At 45.3% G+C, this 18,661-nt stretch overlaps 1 protein-coding gene across 1 annotated transcript in view; it reads left to right on the plus strand.

The window, feature by feature from the left end:
- Positions 1-2,465: 2,465 nt before the first annotated feature.
- The window catches only part of FAM135B (family with sequence similarity 135 member B), a 178,557-nt gene continuing 162,361 nt past the window's right edge, over positions 2,466-18,661 (plus strand). Inside the window, exon 1 of the mRNA XM_040988499.1 lies at positions 2,466-2,542. Within this exon, the coding sequence (XP_040844433.1) occupies positions 2,466-2,542 (77 nt within the window). The remainder of the gene's footprint in view (positions 2,543-18,661) is intronic.

Consider the following 18,661-nt stretch of genomic DNA (forward strand, 5'->3'; position numbering starts at 1 on the left):
TGTTGCCTAAGTGTTTGTGTCAGAGTTCTCTGGAAGACTTGTGGAGTTACTGGCTTGAGAGTCTGGAGTGGGACTCATGGTTTTGCTTTCCTAGCAAAGAGATACTGACAGTGCTGGTCTGAGAAACATGTGAGAAACACCTGCTGTGTGAACTCCCTCCAGTCATCAGATACAAAGAACAGGGGTGAGGGGTGGAAGCACAGTAAATGCTGTTGTATTACTGAATAAAAATTGGACCAAGTACAGTTGCCAGCAAAACCAATATGGGGCTTTCAAACCGATAGTGTCAATGTGAGCTCATCTTCCTCAATGACTCATTGGGTGTTTGTTATAGTGAATCATATGCTATTAAAGAGGAAGAGGTAGCTTCCCACCAAGAAACTGTGTGTTACCAGTTCCTGTTAATTCTAAATAAGAGGATGGCGAGCATCTTCCCAGGAAAATGTAATATTCTGTATGGTTTTCTTTAGGCAGTCAACCTTTATTTCCCATGAAGCATTAATTCCCCAGAGACGTTCTGACAGTAAGTGCCAGTGTTGGATGATCAAGTTCATTGGGCCCCTGGGGCTGCACTTTCCCCTGAATAGCACCAGGGTCCTTGACTGTGACTGGGAGGTCAGCACTGCATACCTCAGAGGGTTTTTGATGGCTGTGTGAAATGAAATGTGGAGCTCCTCAGAGCAAGGTTCAGCATGTCTGTGCCAGTGGTGATAGAGTTTGTAACCCTTTGGCCCTTTTCCTATGTGCTTTTTCCCATGAAGGGCGAACAAGAGAGGGACTAAGGGTCGCTGAAAGTTGACTGCCATGAGCAACCAGTGCAATAGTTTGGCCAGCTCTGCCATTTCTTTGAAGGCTGAGGTTGTATGGGGTAGTGAGGCACTGGGGAAGATACAGCTGTTGCTGTTGACAATGACTTTTAGCATAGACAGATCCTATTTGCTGGCCTGCCATGGGCTTTGACAGTAAATACCTTGAGATTGACCTTGGTGGTAGGCTATGGTCTTGCCTGTTTCCTGGGTGCACCTCGATGGCTTTCCCCTGGTGACCTGAGTATTCATTGCTCCGGGTGAACCTTTCCAGGTTTGTCAGATTGGAATCCCATCTTGCAGAATCTGTGGAGTCCAGTTCTTGAGATCTGCTGCAATTTAATTTAGAGTGTAGTCTTTTGTATCTTCCAAGATGTTTTCCCAGAGGGAGCCCTTGCCACAGAGTTAAGGCCTAGGTGCCCGGCATGTCTGTGGTTTCTGCAGGGAGGTTGGGTCCTGAACCGTAGCAATGACTTTGTTCCCTGAGATCTCTTGGGGCTAAAGGAAGTGCGGCTTGAACTGCCTGCCAGGAGAGGGCCCAAGACTTCATTCTCTTCACTTCCCTCCAAGAATACCAGCTTTGGACACCTTACCATTCATTCTGCTGGGAATCTTACTGCGTAGCTCGTGTTGTCCGTTACATAGTGGTTGGTAAATCAAGGCCAGAAGAAAGTGAGGTGACTTAACAAAGAACATGCCACTAGAACATTCTACAGTGGGAAAGCAGCTCCAGGTCAGAGGAGCAAGAATTATTACTACAATACTCTTGTCAGAGAAAAATTAAGTAGCTCATAACATCCAGAAGTGTGTAGCAGGAATCCAGTCAGTCCTCTCGCCCTTTCTTTAAATCCTACTATACGCATGTTTCATGTTTTCAGTCTGCTTGGCATCCTCTTCTTGGTTTGTTTCTTGCCCAACTACATGATCCTTGTTTCTTTTGGCTGGGAAGCTTAGATGCCTGTTCAGCTGAGGTCAGGATCTGTCTGGAACTAGCACCCACCAGCTCCACTTCCCATGCTTGATAGAACATTCCCCTTTCCTTGCCAGTGCAGACACCTGGGCTCCATACAGACTACATTTCCGGTGTCAGTGATAAAATCAGGTATTGATCATTATTAGAGGTATCTACCGTGGATTCTTTGCTACATGTCAGGGGTCGTACAAAGTGCTCTGTATGGTGAATCTATTCTACCTCTCAGCACTTGTCAGTCACCTCGTAGGTCAGTCCTCATGTTGCAGATGAAAACACTGAGCATGAGAGGACATTAGTGAATGACACAAGGTCACATGCTAGAAAGGGGCAAAGCAAGAATTCTTGTGTCCTTGAACTGGAACGATGGACCTCTGGTTGGGGGAAGGCTGGTGCTGCCTGCACCTCCCAGAGGATAGGAAGCACAGGGGATCAGCTGGCTTTGGAGTCAGCACCCTGCATCTGAGTTCAATTCATTCCAGGAATGAGCTCCAACTCTGTTTTTCTGCAGAAAGGACCCTGAGCGATGGCACCCAGGTGGCTCATTCAGGTCTGGGGATCGTGCGTTTTTGTCCATATGAACACTGTCTGGCTTCGTGGCCTAGCGGCCAGGTTCTCAGTACTTTGCCACTTTCATCTCCAGCTGCTAATTTCTCTCTCATTTTTTCAGGTAATGAACCAGAAAGATCATGTCTGAAGTACAAGGAACAGTTGAGTTTTCTGTAGAGCTACATAAATTTTATAATGTGGATCTCTTCCAGAGAGGGTGAGTGTTTCACAATTTTTATTATTTAAATTTTTGTTTGTTTGAAAGTCAGAAGACAGAGATAGAGATATTCAAGGATTCTTAAAAAGGCTCACAGAAAATGCAAATTATGAAAAAATAAGGTTTGGATGTCATCAATTTTCACACCAAAATGAATCTACTTTAACTCGACTTTCCACAAACTTTCTAAACTTCCTTATGTTCACACAGGCAATACTGAAGTTGAAAGGGTGGCATTTGGCATGGTGGTCAAAGTGTCGTTTGGGTAAGGAAGGTCCTATTAAAGGTGTCTGTGTGCTGGACACTTGCTGGGCTCTCCAGCCTCACTGCACATGCAGTACTGGTGCCTACCTTGTCAATGAGTTGCCCCTTTCCTTAGGATGGACTCTGCATTGGGCATTGTAGGCATGATCACCGTAGGTCCTCAAGATGGACTTTGCTGAGCTTCACTGTAGGAAATAAAGGTGTGAAGTGGTTTCATAGAGTATCTAAGCATAGTCTAGACATGAGTGTACCTGGTGGCCACAGCTGCCTTCTCCATGCTGCTTATCAGGATGCCAGAATTCATAGAGAATGGTCTGTAATGTGCTTAACAGAGTGAATATATATCCAAAACAAGAGGTTTCTGTTAGTTTGCTTTTGCTGTGTGACCCATTAGCCTAAGACTTGGTGGCTTTAGACAACTTTCAGTTTAGCTCCTAATTCTTTTTTTTTTTTTTTTTTAAAGATTTATTTTTATTATTTTTTCATTGGAAAGGCGGATATACAGAGAGGAGAGACAGAGAGGAAGATCTTCCATCCGATGATTCACTCCCCAAGTGAGCGCAACGGGTCGATACTACGCCGATCCGAAGCCAGGAGCCTCTTCCGGGTCTCCCACGCGGGTGCAGGTTCCCAAAGCCTTGGGCCGTCCTCGACTGCTTTCCCAGGCCACAAGCAGGGAGCTGGAAGGGAAGCGGGGCTGCCGGGATTAGAACCGGCGCCCATATGGGATGCCAGGGCGTGCAAGGCGAGGACCTTTAACCACTTGCGCCACCGCGCCGGGCCCTAGCTCCTAATTCTAAGGGGAAGCAATTTGAACTGAGCTCGTCTGAGCGGAGCTACTCACTGGAACCAGTTGTGGCTAGTCTCAGCTGCGTTTGCTCAGAGCTCTGGAGCCCAGGGCAGGGAAAACTGTGACTGCCTCTCTAGGTTTGTCCTCTTGTAAGTCAGCCTACACTTACTGTATGGCAGCTAGGTTCTACTTGAAGCTGCTCTTGGGAACTTGCATGGAAATATTTTAATTGCATTCTACAGACCAAAGCAAGGTACAGGACAATTCAGGATTGATGTGTAGAAATAGAATCCATCTTCTGATGCAAGAGGAAGAATCCAAATAGATTGTTTTTAAAAAAAAGATTTATTTATTTGCATTGGAAAGGCAACTTTACAGAGAGAAGGAGAGACAGAGAGAAACATTTTCCATCTGCTGGTTCACTCTCCAAGTGGCAACAATGCAGAAGTTGACCCAATCTGAAGCCAGGGGCTTCTTCCAGGTATCTGAAATAGGTGCAGGGTCCTAAAGCTTTGGATCATCCTCTACTGCTTTCCCAGGCCACAAGCCAGGAGCTGGTTGGGTAAGTACAGTAGCTGGGATACAAACCAGCTCCCATATGGGATCCCAGCATGTGCAAGGTGAGGATTTTAGCCACTGAGTCTTTGCATCAGGCCACAAACACATTTCTCATGGTTTACTGTTAAAGTTAGATGTCAGTTTCCAAAGGTTAGCCCTGAAATGAATGCTGCAGGTTCCTTTGTAGGTAAGTGTAAAATTCAGTGAGACTGGATGGTTCAGGTAGGCCAGCTGAGCCAGGCAGCAAGAGGAATGAGAAGTGACTCTGGGACCAGGTCTTTGTTTCAGGTAGGAAGACATGAGATGCAGTACTGGATTCAGGGACTTGGCCTCAAGGAGGTAAAGTTCTGTGCACCCCCTGGAACCTCTGTTCCTGATGGCCCATCTGTCCTCATTTGATTAGAAGTAGTTGCTGCAGCTATGAGACCCTCCACTCTTCCCTGGACTTGGTTCAGTACTTGTGAATCCAGGCTGTGCTCCTATTTCTGGGAGCCCCTATGGTATTCATTCTGTGTTGCTGTTCAGCAGCCTTATCACAGCAACCTCACATTTGTAAGATAAGTTTTGATAATAGGGATCTTCTCACTCTCCACTGACTTTATCAGCAGCCTGAGAGGAAGCAGTGCTCTCTTCATTTTGTAGCTTGGTTACTTGGGATTTGGAAATTGTACAGGCCACAGATTTAACATTGCCAAAAGGTTGTGGGTGCTGAGGCTAAACCTTTCTCATCCAAAATCTTGCAGTATTTTCTAGTATTTAAAAACTTGTCTCCGAAGTGGACTGCATGCTTCCCCATTGTGTGCAAAATAGCAGGATGGAAATTTCAGAATTTCTGTTTACCATTATTTAGTCATATATCTCTAGTAACTAGAATTCAAGTTGACCCTAAAAACCTTGCCTTGTCTACATGGCGAATAGTCATGAGTTTCACTCAGTAACTGAGCTCTAAAGAACAAAGAGGTACCTGTAGTATAAACAGGCAATGTCATTCTTGTGTTGCAAGATGCAGCTGTTTGTGACTACCCAGTTGTGTGTATCTGTAAATTGTTTCCTAGTTTCAATTACACAAACCCTCATGGAACTCAAAGGGAGCAATGAATCAAAGGCAATGTTGATAATGGAATTGAACGCAGTTATCACACTAAGCAGATCCAACTAGTAGTAGGCTAAGAGATTTGAATGTTCCTAAAAGTCATTTTCTATATTTTAATCCATACTCTATATACTACATTTATAAGTAAATATACGTATTTGGGGGTGTATGTTTAAGAATGTTTGCATGATAACCATGCATTTCATCAATGGCTAGAGACTATTTTTTGGAAGATTGGTGACCTTGGTCATTGCATGTAGCTCTTTGTGCCAGCATGGACTTGAGAAGTGTACATTTTAAAGCACATATGTCACATCTGGATAATGGCATCGTCTTGTGATTGAACATACGTGAGAATGGGATTCATGTCAACTACCTCTGTGGACAGGCTTGGGTATGGTTTGGGTAAAGGAAATTAGACCTCTCAAGGGAATGCAATGAGCTCTAAGATCATTGATTTCTGATCAGCCTAAAACATTCACGTTACTATCCACCAGCCCCCTGGATTTTATTTTCTAGAAACGATAGCCAGGCCAGGCATGATGCCAGGCTTGTGTTTTACCAAGGGAGTCACAGAGTCACGTGATTATTGAGGCTCAAGCACTAAGGACATTTTTTGTTGTTGTTGCTCTGCTCAGAATCCTGTAGAATACATGCTAAGAATGAAATGTAATTACTTTAACCAGCAGGTGTTCCACGTAGATGGGATGGTATATTTCTAAGCCTGGTGGCAATAGGGGACCCTTGGGATTTAGTGTCAAGGAAAAGGAGTGATCTCCTGCTGTTAGTGAGGAAGCTGGGCCATTATTTGGTTGCAAGGTTCATGATCAGATGTGTGCAGCTGGGGTGGCAAAAATTAGGGTCAGTGATTGCAAGAGAGGAAGTCCTCTTCCTCAGATAGTGGCTGACTTTGGTCACTCCCATTCCACCTGAGTTCTCCAGTTGATGAGAAGTGCTCCTTGTCCCTCCATCTTGAGGCTTGAGCTCATTGTTGTCTGAGGTTTTGTGAGAGGCTGTGTTGGAAGTACATGGATACAGGACTCAGACTAGCACCTGATGCTTGCCATGATCCAGATGTTACTTGCTCTGAGCACGGTTATATCTATGAACATTTTTCATTTGCTGAAAGCACTCTGCCTTTCGGTGATGTTTCTTGTGTGCACATACTCAGCTGATTCAGATTCAGAAAATAGTTAAGATATGTTCTCAAAAGAAAATCCTTTCCTCAGATCAGTTTAAAAATATCATGAAGCATTGCTTCTACTTTCAGCAGTAAGACCCTGCTTGTAGGGTCAGGCCTGAGTGAAAAGCCATAATCTGCCCATATGACTTCAGGGGACTTGGGAAAGTGTCTTGTAGACACACTGACCCTGCATTGTGTAACTGTGAAATGGTTACAGCAAGCCTACATCAGGAAGTGTTCAGTAGTGTATGTCCAGTAGGTGCTGTCTTCACTGTTTCCACATCCAGGACAACGCCATTTCTATTCTGCCTTAACACTCTCAGTGAAGCTGTTGTCCAAAAGGGTTGGTGTGACTACCTCACTTTCCCTGACTGAACATTCCCTAGCTTCCTTTTGGTCTCCATCCTCTGCCCAGCACTCAAAACCTGAATTATTTGACCTGAAACGTCTTTATGTTTATGCTCAACATGTTCTTGACCTCCAGGGCCCTGGAATCTGCCTTGAGCATCCTAGCCTGAGTGAGGTAGGGGTGCTTTCAGGAAGCAGAACCTGCCTGAGAGACCGCAGATGGTCACTGTGGCAGAGTGAGGAATAAGAAAGGCAGGGGGCAGGAAACAGAGGCTCTGAGTTTCTGTGTTTGTTTGCTGATGGCAGCAGTCTTTTATTAGACTTGAGGGTGTGCACATGCTGGTGTCCCTGTCACCAACTGCTCAAGAAGGAACTGTTAAAACGAATGTAGATGCTATCTCATGTGGCTTTGTCTTCTCTTCAGTAAATGCAAGAGGCTCTCATCTTAGGAACTTAGTATCGCCATGCCCAGCAGAGGGCCCGGCACATGCAGGAAAACACACTTAGATTACAGCTCAACAGCTCAATCTTACCCTTCCTTCTTTGAAAATATCAATTGTAGAGAGGCTGTGGGGGTCTGTGGAATGAGGTCGGTGGAGAGAAGGTCCTGCAGTCTTTGTGTCCTGTTGAAGGAAGTGTTCCACAGTGTGTGGCCCATGGGCAACCAGCATCACCACTCCCTGGAGCTTGCTACAGCCATAGCTTTCTTCCCTAAGGCTCAGACCTCTGATTGTGCAGTCAGGGGATCAGGGTTTAACTTGTTCTCCATGTTGATCCTGGCTGGGAAGCACAGTCAACACTGCTGAAAGAGTTTTGTGACACTCTGGTTCTTGGCTGTGTCATTCACTTGTCCAGAGAATGAAAATTCCACCTTGCAGATAAATTAGAGCCACGCTGGGTCTTAGATGTCAGCACTTCTTAAATTTCTTAGGTGTTGCTTCTCAGCCTTTTGGCTAAGATCAAGTGTAGAATTCTTAGGTAAGTCCAGGTTGCAGATGACTGCATTAGGATGAAATGAAGATTCATTGTTGTGGTGGGCGACTTAAGCCACTAACTGTGATACTGGCATTCTTTCTGAGTGCTTAGTAGAGTCCCAGCTGCCCCAGTTCTGATCCAGACCTTTGCTAATGCACCTGGGAAGACAGCAGAGGATGGTCTGCGTGCTTGGACCTGTGCTGCCCACATGGGAGACTTCAGTGTAATTCCAGGCTCCTGGCTTTCAGCTGGCCAGACCCAGTCACTGCGGATATTTGGAAAGTGAACCAGCAGATGGAAGACCTCTGTCTCTCTGTCTCTCTACATCTATGACTTTCAAATAAAAACAAGTTTTAAAAGCAAACCCTAATGTCAGATAATCTCAGCCTTTGTTTGCTTGCCTCTTTATCATAAAGAAAATGAGATCTGGATTTCATCTTCACTAGCACAATGGGAAGTCTTTGTCTACTACTAGGAGACTGGTACTCCTCCTTTATGCAGCCATCTGTAGAACTTCTCTGTCGGCTTGTTTTCAGGGCAAGAAAACAAAAGGGGGATTCTTATTTTATGCACAGCAACTTTTGCATAGGGACATGCTTTATAAATGAACAATTATAAAACCTGTTAATGCACGTGTGTGAGCCTTCAGTGCGTTCATGGCCCATTCGTGTCACAGACCATCATCTCTAATATTATGAAGCTGGGAAAGGGCTCACATACATCCTAGAAAATGAATTCAAATGGCATGTTCCATCTTAATTCAGACAAGGCTGTAAACTCAACTGATCTTCTTTAAAGTTTTTCATTAGTTGCCGCTCTGCTCAGATTCCTCTTTTGTGATTCCTCCATTCACTTTCTACATCATCAAGACTTCACAGAAGTTTGAAACAGTTTCGCTGATGTCTTTTGCCTCCATCCGCAGTACAGTCTCACAGTAACAGCCTGCTGCTGCAGTTTGAGGTCAAAGCTCAAATGCTCACACGTATGCTAGGATGGAGATTGCCTTGGAACAAGTCTGTCTTCTTGCTATTGAAGTGAAAGCCATTGTGTTGTAAGTTACGCAATGCCTGAAAGGAAAATACATCTCATCCCACCTGACGCTCAGTGAGAGTCGACTCCCCTGTGGGCTGATTAGCTGACTGGCCCTGATGTGCTTTAACAGACCCAGAAATCCAACTAGCTTGGTTCCCAGAGATCAATTAATTGATTTGTCTGGTTCTGTCAGAAGAAATCTTTTTGCTTTTTTTCATTCTCCCTTCTTCTTACTAATCCATGTTGAGATCCATTCTGTTACTTCCTGTGTTTTTGAAAGGGAGTGCAGGTCCTGAATGTTTGAAAGCCCAATTAAACGCTCAGTTTTGCAGGACATAGCAGGGACCTGGAGGGACTGGAGATCAGAGTGCAAGTGATCCTGTGAAGTGAACATAATGGGGTTTGCCAACCATATTTTCGTATAGACAACATCAGGATGTGAGAGGCCTGGACACGTTGTAGGAGTGAGGGATTTAATACAGTCCTGTGACTTGATGCTGTGCAAATCATTCGGATCCCTTGATTGCCTTTAAGCCGTTTGAGTTAGGCTTATTGGCTACTTGCCATCAGGTTCTCCATCATGCAGTGTATGGATTTGCTGCTGCCTGAATCTCATCTCAGGAAGAGAAACCGCATAAGTATTATTTTAATACAAATTTTCTCCCCACTCTGTAAAAGGGCATTCTCATAATTAGGCTTGTGAATACTGAATAGACTTCACTTACCGAGTGCTGATGTAGTTGAGTATCCTGGATTACCTACCTTTGCACTGATGATTGCTCTGTCCTACTTCTGTCTCACTTGGCTTTTAATTTGTGCCTTGGCGATCCTGCTGCTTTGAGCCTTTTATCATCTTAGCTCCTGGCTGAGGACATGCTTGGGCAGGTGTGTGGAGCAAAGGCCTCCCTAAGAGATGGACTGCTGCAGAGATGAAAATGCCTCTATGGAGCTTAGAGCCTCCCAGGGGGCCTCATCACCTTGGGAGAACCAAAGACAGAGTGGAAAGCCCCCGGGGCCCAGGTCCTTGCTAGTTAAGGTGCTTATTGGTCCTCTTCCAGAAGACGGTTCAAGGGCCTGTGGCCTTGACACAAGGTACAGTGGGAAAAAGGGCAATGTAGGAGATGCGGATCTGGGCTGTTGCTCTGTTTGTTCTCTTACTCATGTGGTAGCCATAGGCAAGTTAGTAAACTTCTCTGATGTCACTTTCCTCATGTATTTTGCAGCATCTTTGTCAGGTGGCAGTTATAGCATTGTGTTAATCAGAGATCATGACTCTGCATTGCAAGCCAAGATGACTAAATTCACGATAACCTTCTGTCCCGTTGATTGCGACTGCAACTCTGGCAGACATCCTCGGTGTCTGAGTGTGGGACTGCTGATCTGGCCAGGTTCTGAGTGCATGTCAGGCAGGTGCTTTGCAGTCAGTTGTGCAAGTCCCCAGGGAGGGGCCTCCTTGTCAGGAGAGACCCAAGGGACTCCATGTTGATTCTCACTACCTTCGGGGGAGAAGGGATTCATTTGCTATTCTCTTGCTGGCTCTGTCCTGGGAATTCCGGAGCAATAAGAAAGGCAGCTGTGAATGCAAATGGCTCACAATGTAGTGTTGCAAAGAGCAATGTCAGAAATGGAACCAAGGGTGATGGCATTATTACTTGGAAGGTTAGGCCACCAGTTCAGTGCTGGGATTCCATATTGGAGTGCCAGTTCAGCACTGACCACTATGTTTCTGATTTGGCGGCATCCTAAGGCGCCTGGCAAGTACGTAGAGCCCCTTGCCAGCCATGAGGAAAATCAAGATGATATTCCTGGCTCCTGATTTTGACCTGGCCCACACCTGGTTGTTATGGCTGTTGGGGAGTGAATCAGCAGATAGGAGGACCTCTGTCTCTCTCTACTGTCTCTTTCTCTTCCTGTTTCTGTCTTTCCCTCTCTTGACGTCCCTTTGTTTCAAATAAATTAGAGATAGAAAATATGTGGCCTGCTGACCATCAAAGTCCCACAAAAATTATTTGATCTGGTCCTGCAATGACAACTGTACGTTGTACTTGAAGTTCACTAAATCTGTATAGCTGACTGATTTTTAGGTTGATAATTTCACATGGCCTGCAAATGAATCCTGGCAGAAAAAAGGACCCCCTATATTTGCTTAATAAATGAATTATAAAAATTAAAAAGAGTGAAATCATGGACAAAGTGCCAAGGGTGGGGCATTCTTCCTTACTCGAAAGGTGTTGGGGACAATGTACTAGAAGGACAAGAATTTCCCAGGCATATAATGGCTGGGAGAGGATCACGGACATGCAAAAGAGTATGCACAGGACTTAGAAGTAGAAAGGTCTGAAATCTCCTGGGCATGATGCAGTAATGAGGAGTGTGACATAAAGTGGTGTCTTAGGTGGAGTATGGGATGAGTTAGCCAGGCCGTGCAGAGCTTGTCAAGGATGCACACCTTGTCCTGCAGCTAATGTCACATCTTGTAGCAAAAGGAAACAAGTAAAGTAATAATTTTGGACTTCACAGAATGGAAACTAGGAAGAGCACAGTTGGGGTGGGAAAATGATGGAAGTGGTGGAGATGGCCTGGGGAGAAGAGCTGAGCAATACTGAGGCCATGGAGCTAGAACTAGTGCTTTGACTTGAAGGGAACAGAAAAGCTGCATCCCTGCGCCCTTGCTTGAAGTTGTCAGTAATGTTGATGGGGAGGAGGACCAGATAGTGAGAGGAGGTGATGTGAGTCCAGAGGTCCAGAGGACAGGTAGAAAAAGGATCAGCAGCTGGTGGGCAAAATTGAGCCTGGATGAAGTTGCTGAATGACCACAACCTTAGCAAAGGCTTTGAGCCCAGTATGCCAGGATGTTTACTGTATCAACTCACTTCATGCTCTTGATAACACTGTGTGCCAGCTGTCAATATTTTCTGTTCATAGTTGAGCATTGTCAATGCTTTTTTTTATTTTATCTCGGAGTCCAGACTCCAAAGAGAAAACTCACAGGGAGGCAGGGACAGCTATCTGGAGGAGAATATAACAGGGGATTTGAACTCTTTTCTAACAGTAGTGCAGGGTGGGTGAGGATAGAATGCTTTGCAAGGTACTGAAGACATCTCAGTTGAGTTAAAACTTAAGGTGGTAGATGGACTGCAGCAATTTTAGCATTGCTTTCTTGGAACTTACATATTTGAATTCAAATTTGTTGGGTAAGGTTGCTTATTTTCATTGAGTGGTCATGTTGGAGACATGCATTGAGAATGCATTAATCCTATTGATTAATAGTTTCTGAGAAGTTGGGTTATGCTTATAGAAGGCTCAAGTCTCACTGCTGGTTCCTCCCTTCCCAGAATTTAATGATCTATAGGACTATAAAAACCAGGAATGAAGTGAAAGCAGTATGCTTAATTTATGGTTGGAAAGATTCCCAACACTCTTTGCAAAGAGGCATTGAGGAAAACAGATTGAGCAATGAGGATTAGACACAGACAAGAATCCCAAAATGGAATTTCTGCCTGTCGCTCGCTGGCCTAAGATAAATCTGTAGGCTCAAGTGTTTACAGGCAGAGGAAGAGAGTGAGGGAAAAGAGGATAAATGGGTATCTGGTTTCCTAGAGGAACCCAGAGTCCATCAGCCAAGCTGTCCTTTCTGAACACAAGCAGAAAGCTTCCAGTCGTTAGACTGTGTGTGGGTTTTGTTATTTAGAGAAACACAGTCCTGTCCATTATTAAAATCAAGCTCAGACAAACATCCTAGCCTTAATCAAATTGGCAAAGCTTCTCTGTTTACACACAGAGACCTGCTCACCATTGTACCACTGCCATTCTGTTTTTGTACCTAGTTCTACCTCTGTGTTGTCCCTTTTCCTATGTGATGGGCAGCAGGAAAGAGCACTTTGTTAACAGAAGTGGCTGTTGCAGCACACAGGGTTACAAGCATGTTGGCTTCCTAGGGATGCTCTGCTGGAGTCCCGTAAACAGGAGGTAGTAACTGTGTGACCTCACAGTGCTGGTGTGCACAAGGCTGAGATCGAAGTTCTGGCAGACTGGTTTTTTCTGCTGTGAGTGAGACTGTTCCATGCCTGCTTCCTACTCCTCAGGGTTTTCCAATAACACACAGAAAAAGAGAGACAGAGACAGAGAGAGCCTCCATCTGCTGGTTCATTTCCCAAATGAGCGGAGTAGCCACAGGCTGAACCTGGGAGCCGGGAGCTTCATCCAGGTCTCCCGCATGGGTGACAAGCACTAAAACCCTTGGGCCGTTGGCTGCTTTCCTAAGTACATCAACAGGGAGCTGGGTTGGAAATGTGACACCTGTGACTAGAGCCAGTGCTTGTGTGGGATGCCTGTATTGCAGATGGTGGTTCAACCCACTGGTGTTTTTTGGCTTTTAGGTGTATTGCTCCCATCTTTGTTCTCACCTTCCTGTGGCATTTCCTGTGCCTCTGTCAGCTTCATAACTCTGTGCAGAGCTGTTTCTGGGTCTGCATTTCAGCAAATTGGATCAATGCCTGCCCTAGCTGACCAGCTTCTGGGCCAGTGTTGTGACTTATAGGTTAGGTTGCCACTTGCAACTAGGCATCCCATGAGGCTATCAGGTTAAGTTCTGGATGTTCCACCTCCAAACCAGCTATCTAATAAAAGCAGCAGAAGATAATTCAAGTGCTTGGACCCCTGCCACTCATGTAGGAAACCTAGATGGAGTTCCTAGCTCCTGGCTTGGACCTGGCCCAACTTAAGCCAGTGGCCATTTGGAATGAACCACCAGATGGAAGATATATTCTCTTTGTCTTGTCTCTTTCTCTCTTTCTCTCTCTCCCTCTCTTTCTTTCTCTTTCTTTTTCTATAACTCTACTTTTCACATAAATAAGTCATTAAAAATCAAATTAAACAAGTAGTTGTCTTGTTTTGTGATGACTGTTATTCCTAATACCAGGGATGGGAAATATTTGACCCTGAGACTTTAAACAGCTCATTTGGTCTGACCCTGACAAGGCAAGCAAGATAGGACTTGAAATTGAATGAATCTGTAGATGGTTAATTCTTTAGCTGATACTTTTGTGTGGCATACAAGTGATGTTACAAATATCCCAGTGGTCCTTGGCAGAAAAATGGCATTGGCATAATGGTATATTCTAAGTGAAATGGCTTTAACGTGTCCTTTTTAGAGGACATAATTTATACAGGGTATTTTTTTTTCTCCCAGTTGTTGTAAAGAAGGGGAAAATTCGGAAAAGAATGAAAATAGATGCCCTGTATAGAGTGACAGGAGCTTTGTGTAACAGTGGCATGCATTTGCTCAGGGCACACGGTGGCTTCTCAGAAAAGGACCGGAAGTGCTCAGAGACTGCAGCGTGTTGGCCATCCTGCAGGACTGTGAGGTGGAAGCCAGGGTGCACACTGAGTCATGGCCTTAGTATGCTGCTTGTCCTTCAAAACTGTGGCGGTGGGGACCAGGCAAGGTCACTACAAGTGTAGGGTAGGCACCCAGAGTTTAGAAAGGGAGTGAGGAGAGCGAAGGAATGGGCACAAAGCACAGCAGTTCTGGAGAAAAGCTTGCAGAGCAAGCACTTGAGCTGCTTAAGTGACTGCATCTGGAAAGTGGGCACCGTAAAAGGTGACATCACTCCCAGTAGACAGGCAGCTGGGGAGTGAAAATGTCATTTCAGGATCCCCCTGGGTCTCCTGGTTCCTGATGGAAGACTTTTCTGTCTCTCCCCACACATTCCAAATTGCGTTCAGTGGAGCATGAGTCTTCCAGCTGCAGCCCGCTGTAGCCCTCCCTTGGGATTTTCCCAGAGGCAGATTTTCCTACTTGATTGTATATTTTGTGCAAGTGGAAAATGCACTAACAGCTCCTGATACTGTTGTTCCGACGACCAGTTCCTGGAGAATTGCTGTTTTCGCCCATGCTCCCTCCCTGTCATACATCAACAAGGTCGGTTTGCAAAAGCAAAGCATGCTGGGTTTGAATGGAGGACTGGAAGGGTAGGCAGCTTTGTGCGTTGATTGTGTTAGCAGCACCTTTTCAGGAATAAGGGTGTATGGGTGCTGACTTGGGGGAGGGAAGGAGATGGCACTGACTGCTGTTTCCCCGGGGACTTTGGGGCGTGCTCCAGTGCGTGTCGGCGATGGAGCGGCTGTGATGAGGCCACAGCACACTGTTCTTCACCTCTGCATCCAAGAAGCAGGTGAAGATGGTGTCAGCCTCTTGGCTTTGTGTGAGCAAAAAGCAAAATGTTTATGGTATGGCGTGGTGGGGTATGCACATGAGTGTGTTTGTGTATATGTATGACTGTGCGTGCGTGGAAGTTTGTGTGTTTTTGGTTGACTCCAGTTGTGTGGTTATTCTTTATCATCATTATCGTTGCAGTTATCTTGCAAGTTTGTAAGAGGCAACACTACTGTGTGCATGTTGTAAATCCAGGATTTAAGCCAGCAGGCGCTTTACTGCAGAGCTTATATATTTTTGTACATGTTTTGCATTTCTGAGTTTCGTTTGCTCATCTTAGCCTGCACAAAGGATGGTGCATATGCTACAAAAATATCTGTTGTGTTGGTCCATTCATCCGTCCATCTGCCTATCTAGCATTCATTCATTATTCATTCATTCATTCATTCATTTTTCTTTATATTTACCATGCAAACATGAAACAGGTAATATGTAGCTATAGCTAACCCTTTGTTAGTTGTTGGACAGGGGAGCATGGGTAGGAAAAGAGAGGAAGGAAGAAAGAGAACCGGCCTGTGAGTATTCCCTGCTCTGTCTGGCTTCATTCTTGGGATTGTGAGGCGTTTCATCTACATCATTTCATTTCATTATCCTGAAGAAGCACAACAGTATCTTTTCCACTGACACGTGAGCAAACAGCCTTCAACAAAGAGTGAAGAAAGATCAGCATTTGAAGCCATGCGGGCTTTTGGTGAAGAATGCAGGGTTTCAGTCCAACTGTGCTCTTCCTCAGAGGCCATCTACCTGCCTTGAAGCCTGGAGCTGTGATCAGAAAGAGCTCTCATTCTTGGCTGGGAATTCAAGGAATAAGCAAGATCAGAGGTACTACTTCCTCTTCGCTTAGTTATTTTTCAAGGGATAATGGTACATGGTGAGCTTGAGAGTGGCTTGCCTGACCGCTGTTGGCATGACTCATCTAGACCTGGTACCAACAGCATGGTGAGCATGGCTGACTCCTCCCTGCTCTCGGCAGACCTCTCAGGCCGTGTGCACCTGTGCCTGGCTAATCAAGACCCAACGGGGTCCCGCCTGGATGAGTACAGAAGACTCAGAACTGTATAAGTAGTGATTGTAATCACCACCCATCTCCCAGGATATTCATTGGACTTCCTCTTAGTTTCTCTGGAAGCCGGAGCCAATATGGACAAATGATTTGCAGTGGAATTGTATTCAGAGATCATGGCTTTTGGCAGTGGTAAGTATCTTCACTTAGGAAGTCAGAGTAAAGATGCTGTGAAGTCCACCAACGTGCCCCATTTGGCGGGAATGGGTGGTGAATGAATACAGCAGAGCTCTCCTAGCCATGTTATTTGCAGATCTCTGTAATCTATCCCTTTGCTTGAATCTTAGAGAAAAGAAAAAGTGAAGCAAGTCCTGTTGATCTCTTACTAGGATAACCTCGGGGGTTGTTTTTCGAATATCCTGGCTCACATTTGAAGTCCCCTGGAGTAGCCACCACAATAGACATGGGAGCATTCACCTATATTTGTACTTTGCAAGCAGAGTGGATTGTGGATGATTTCTGCTCAGATCATTTAAGACAAACAAACAAGAAAACTTGGGAGATGGCAAGAGGGCTGTTAATTTGAACAGTAGCAGCAGGTGGTTATTTCTGAACAGGGCTCTGTTTATTGGGGCCATTCCCTCTCAGAGCCTCTCTGAAGCCAGGGTTGTTATGCATAATGCTCCTGTGGGGCTGTCCTACTGGGCTTTGTAACTGCACAGGACCCGACTGGTTCTGATGATGAGGCAAAGGGTCTCATCTTTTGTCCTCTCCCTTTGAGACGGATCCTCTCTTGGGCTTTTGTGTGTCATCGATGCTGCAGGGAGTGTTGGTAGAGTTTGAAGTGCTGTAGGCATCGGCTGCCCTCAAAGTATTCAGGCCCCTGGTGTTCATGGGTCAGGACATGACACTGTTGAGACCCTGTACTGAAATGCCCTGTCCTCTGGGTGAGCAGCCAGTGCCCCCCAGGAAGATGTCATGCCTCCCCAGGCCTGCCTTCATCCACTCTATTTACTTGCTCATTTACATATTCACTTGTCGAGCTGAAATCCATACCCACGTGTCAGTCTGGGTGATAGCACAGAGGCCGGAGTGATGACCAGGAGACCTTCTCCTCCTGGTGGAAGCAGGCACACGTTAGTTACTGTGCAGTGAGATTGTAGAGGGTATTGACGAGCTCCTGTGCCTGCCAGGCTCTTTGCTTGGCACTTTGCATGCGCTCGTTGAAACTCCACAGGAGAGAGGTGTATCCTCTGCCTTCTGGGACGAGAGAATGCAGGCCACAGGGCAGCTTCTCCACAGCAGAGTCGTTTGCCCTTGGAGGATACAGGGCATGGTGGGATGTCAGATGTGGCATCGGAGTGACGTGTTGGGCTCTAAGTGACCCCAAACAGAGCTGACTGGAATATCAGAGTCTCCACATGCTGTGCCAAAGGGGCTCACATGACTGTGTTAGGGATTACCCCCATGTCCAATCCAGTGTTTCTGGAGTGTGCTTGACCTGAAGCCAGCTTCACTGCAGTACAGGGAGCAGCCTGCCATCGAAAAGTGTCAGTAGCTGTGCAGCACTGTTCCCCGAGTCATCTGTTTTTATGCTGTTTTTCTCTCTGTGCTGCACTTTTTGATTCATATGACACTTCAACGTCCAGTGTTCTCCATGTCTTCCCTGCTTGCCACTTTCCAAGAAGCAAACATACGCACCTTTCTCTGTATTCTTTTCACATGCAGTGTAGGACATTGTGTTTTCTCTGAATACAGCTGCGGGGGCATCAAGAAGTATGATGATATTCAAGTATGGCTTGTTGGAAAAGCTGGAGAGAGGGAGAGATTGTATTCTTGGAATGAATGCTAGAATAAATGCTGAAGAAGAAAGATTGAAAAACTACAGCAATACTGATACATACAGGCATTTCTTTTTGGTCTTGAATGTTTTTTGTTTTTGTTTTCTTTTAAAATTCTAGCTCCCACATGTAAGGGAGAACACGTGATATTTGTATTTCTGAGTCTGGCTTATTTCTCTCAGCGTTATGCCCCCTAGTTATATCCAATTTGTTGAAAATGAGGAGATTTAGTCCTTGGTTGTAGCTGAATAATACTGCGGTGTGTGTATGTACCACCTTTCCTTTATTCTTCTGGAAACAGGCGCATTGGCTGGTCTCATCATTTGGCTGTTGTGAGCATGCTGCTATAATGTGTTCATGGTTATGGTATATGTCCAGTTTTGAGACTGCTGGAGCATATGGCAAGTCCAGTTATTGTTTTCAGGAAATCGTTCCACTGTTTTTCCCAGTAACTGTGCTATTCCCCTTTGCCACCAATAGTCTAGAAGGATTCCGCTTTCTCTGCATGCTCTGCTTCCTTGTCTTCTGACAGAGGTGAAGTGACGTCTCCGTGTTGTTTTGGTTTGCAGTTCCACAGTGACTAGTGATGTGAAGCACTTTTTGTTGTAGATTTATTGGACATTTGTATTTTTTCTTTTAGGAATTGTGTGTATAAATCCTTTGCCAATTTCTTAACTGAACTGTATTTTTTTGTATTCTTTGAGGTTTTTAAAAAGTTGCTTATATATTCTGGATATGAATCCTTCATCAGGTAGTTCATAAATATTTTTTTCCCATTGCGTTGGATGTCTCTCCACTCACTCGATACTCTTTGC

Source organism: Ochotona curzoniae, unplaced genomic scaffold, assembly GCF_017591425.1.
Source record: "Ochotona curzoniae isolate NIBS_2020 unplaced genomic scaffold, NIBS_Ocur_1.0 contig_4895, whole genome shotgun sequence".
NCBI classification, from domain to species: domain Eukaryota; kingdom Metazoa; phylum Chordata; class Mammalia; order Lagomorpha; family Ochotonidae; genus Ochotona; species Ochotona curzoniae.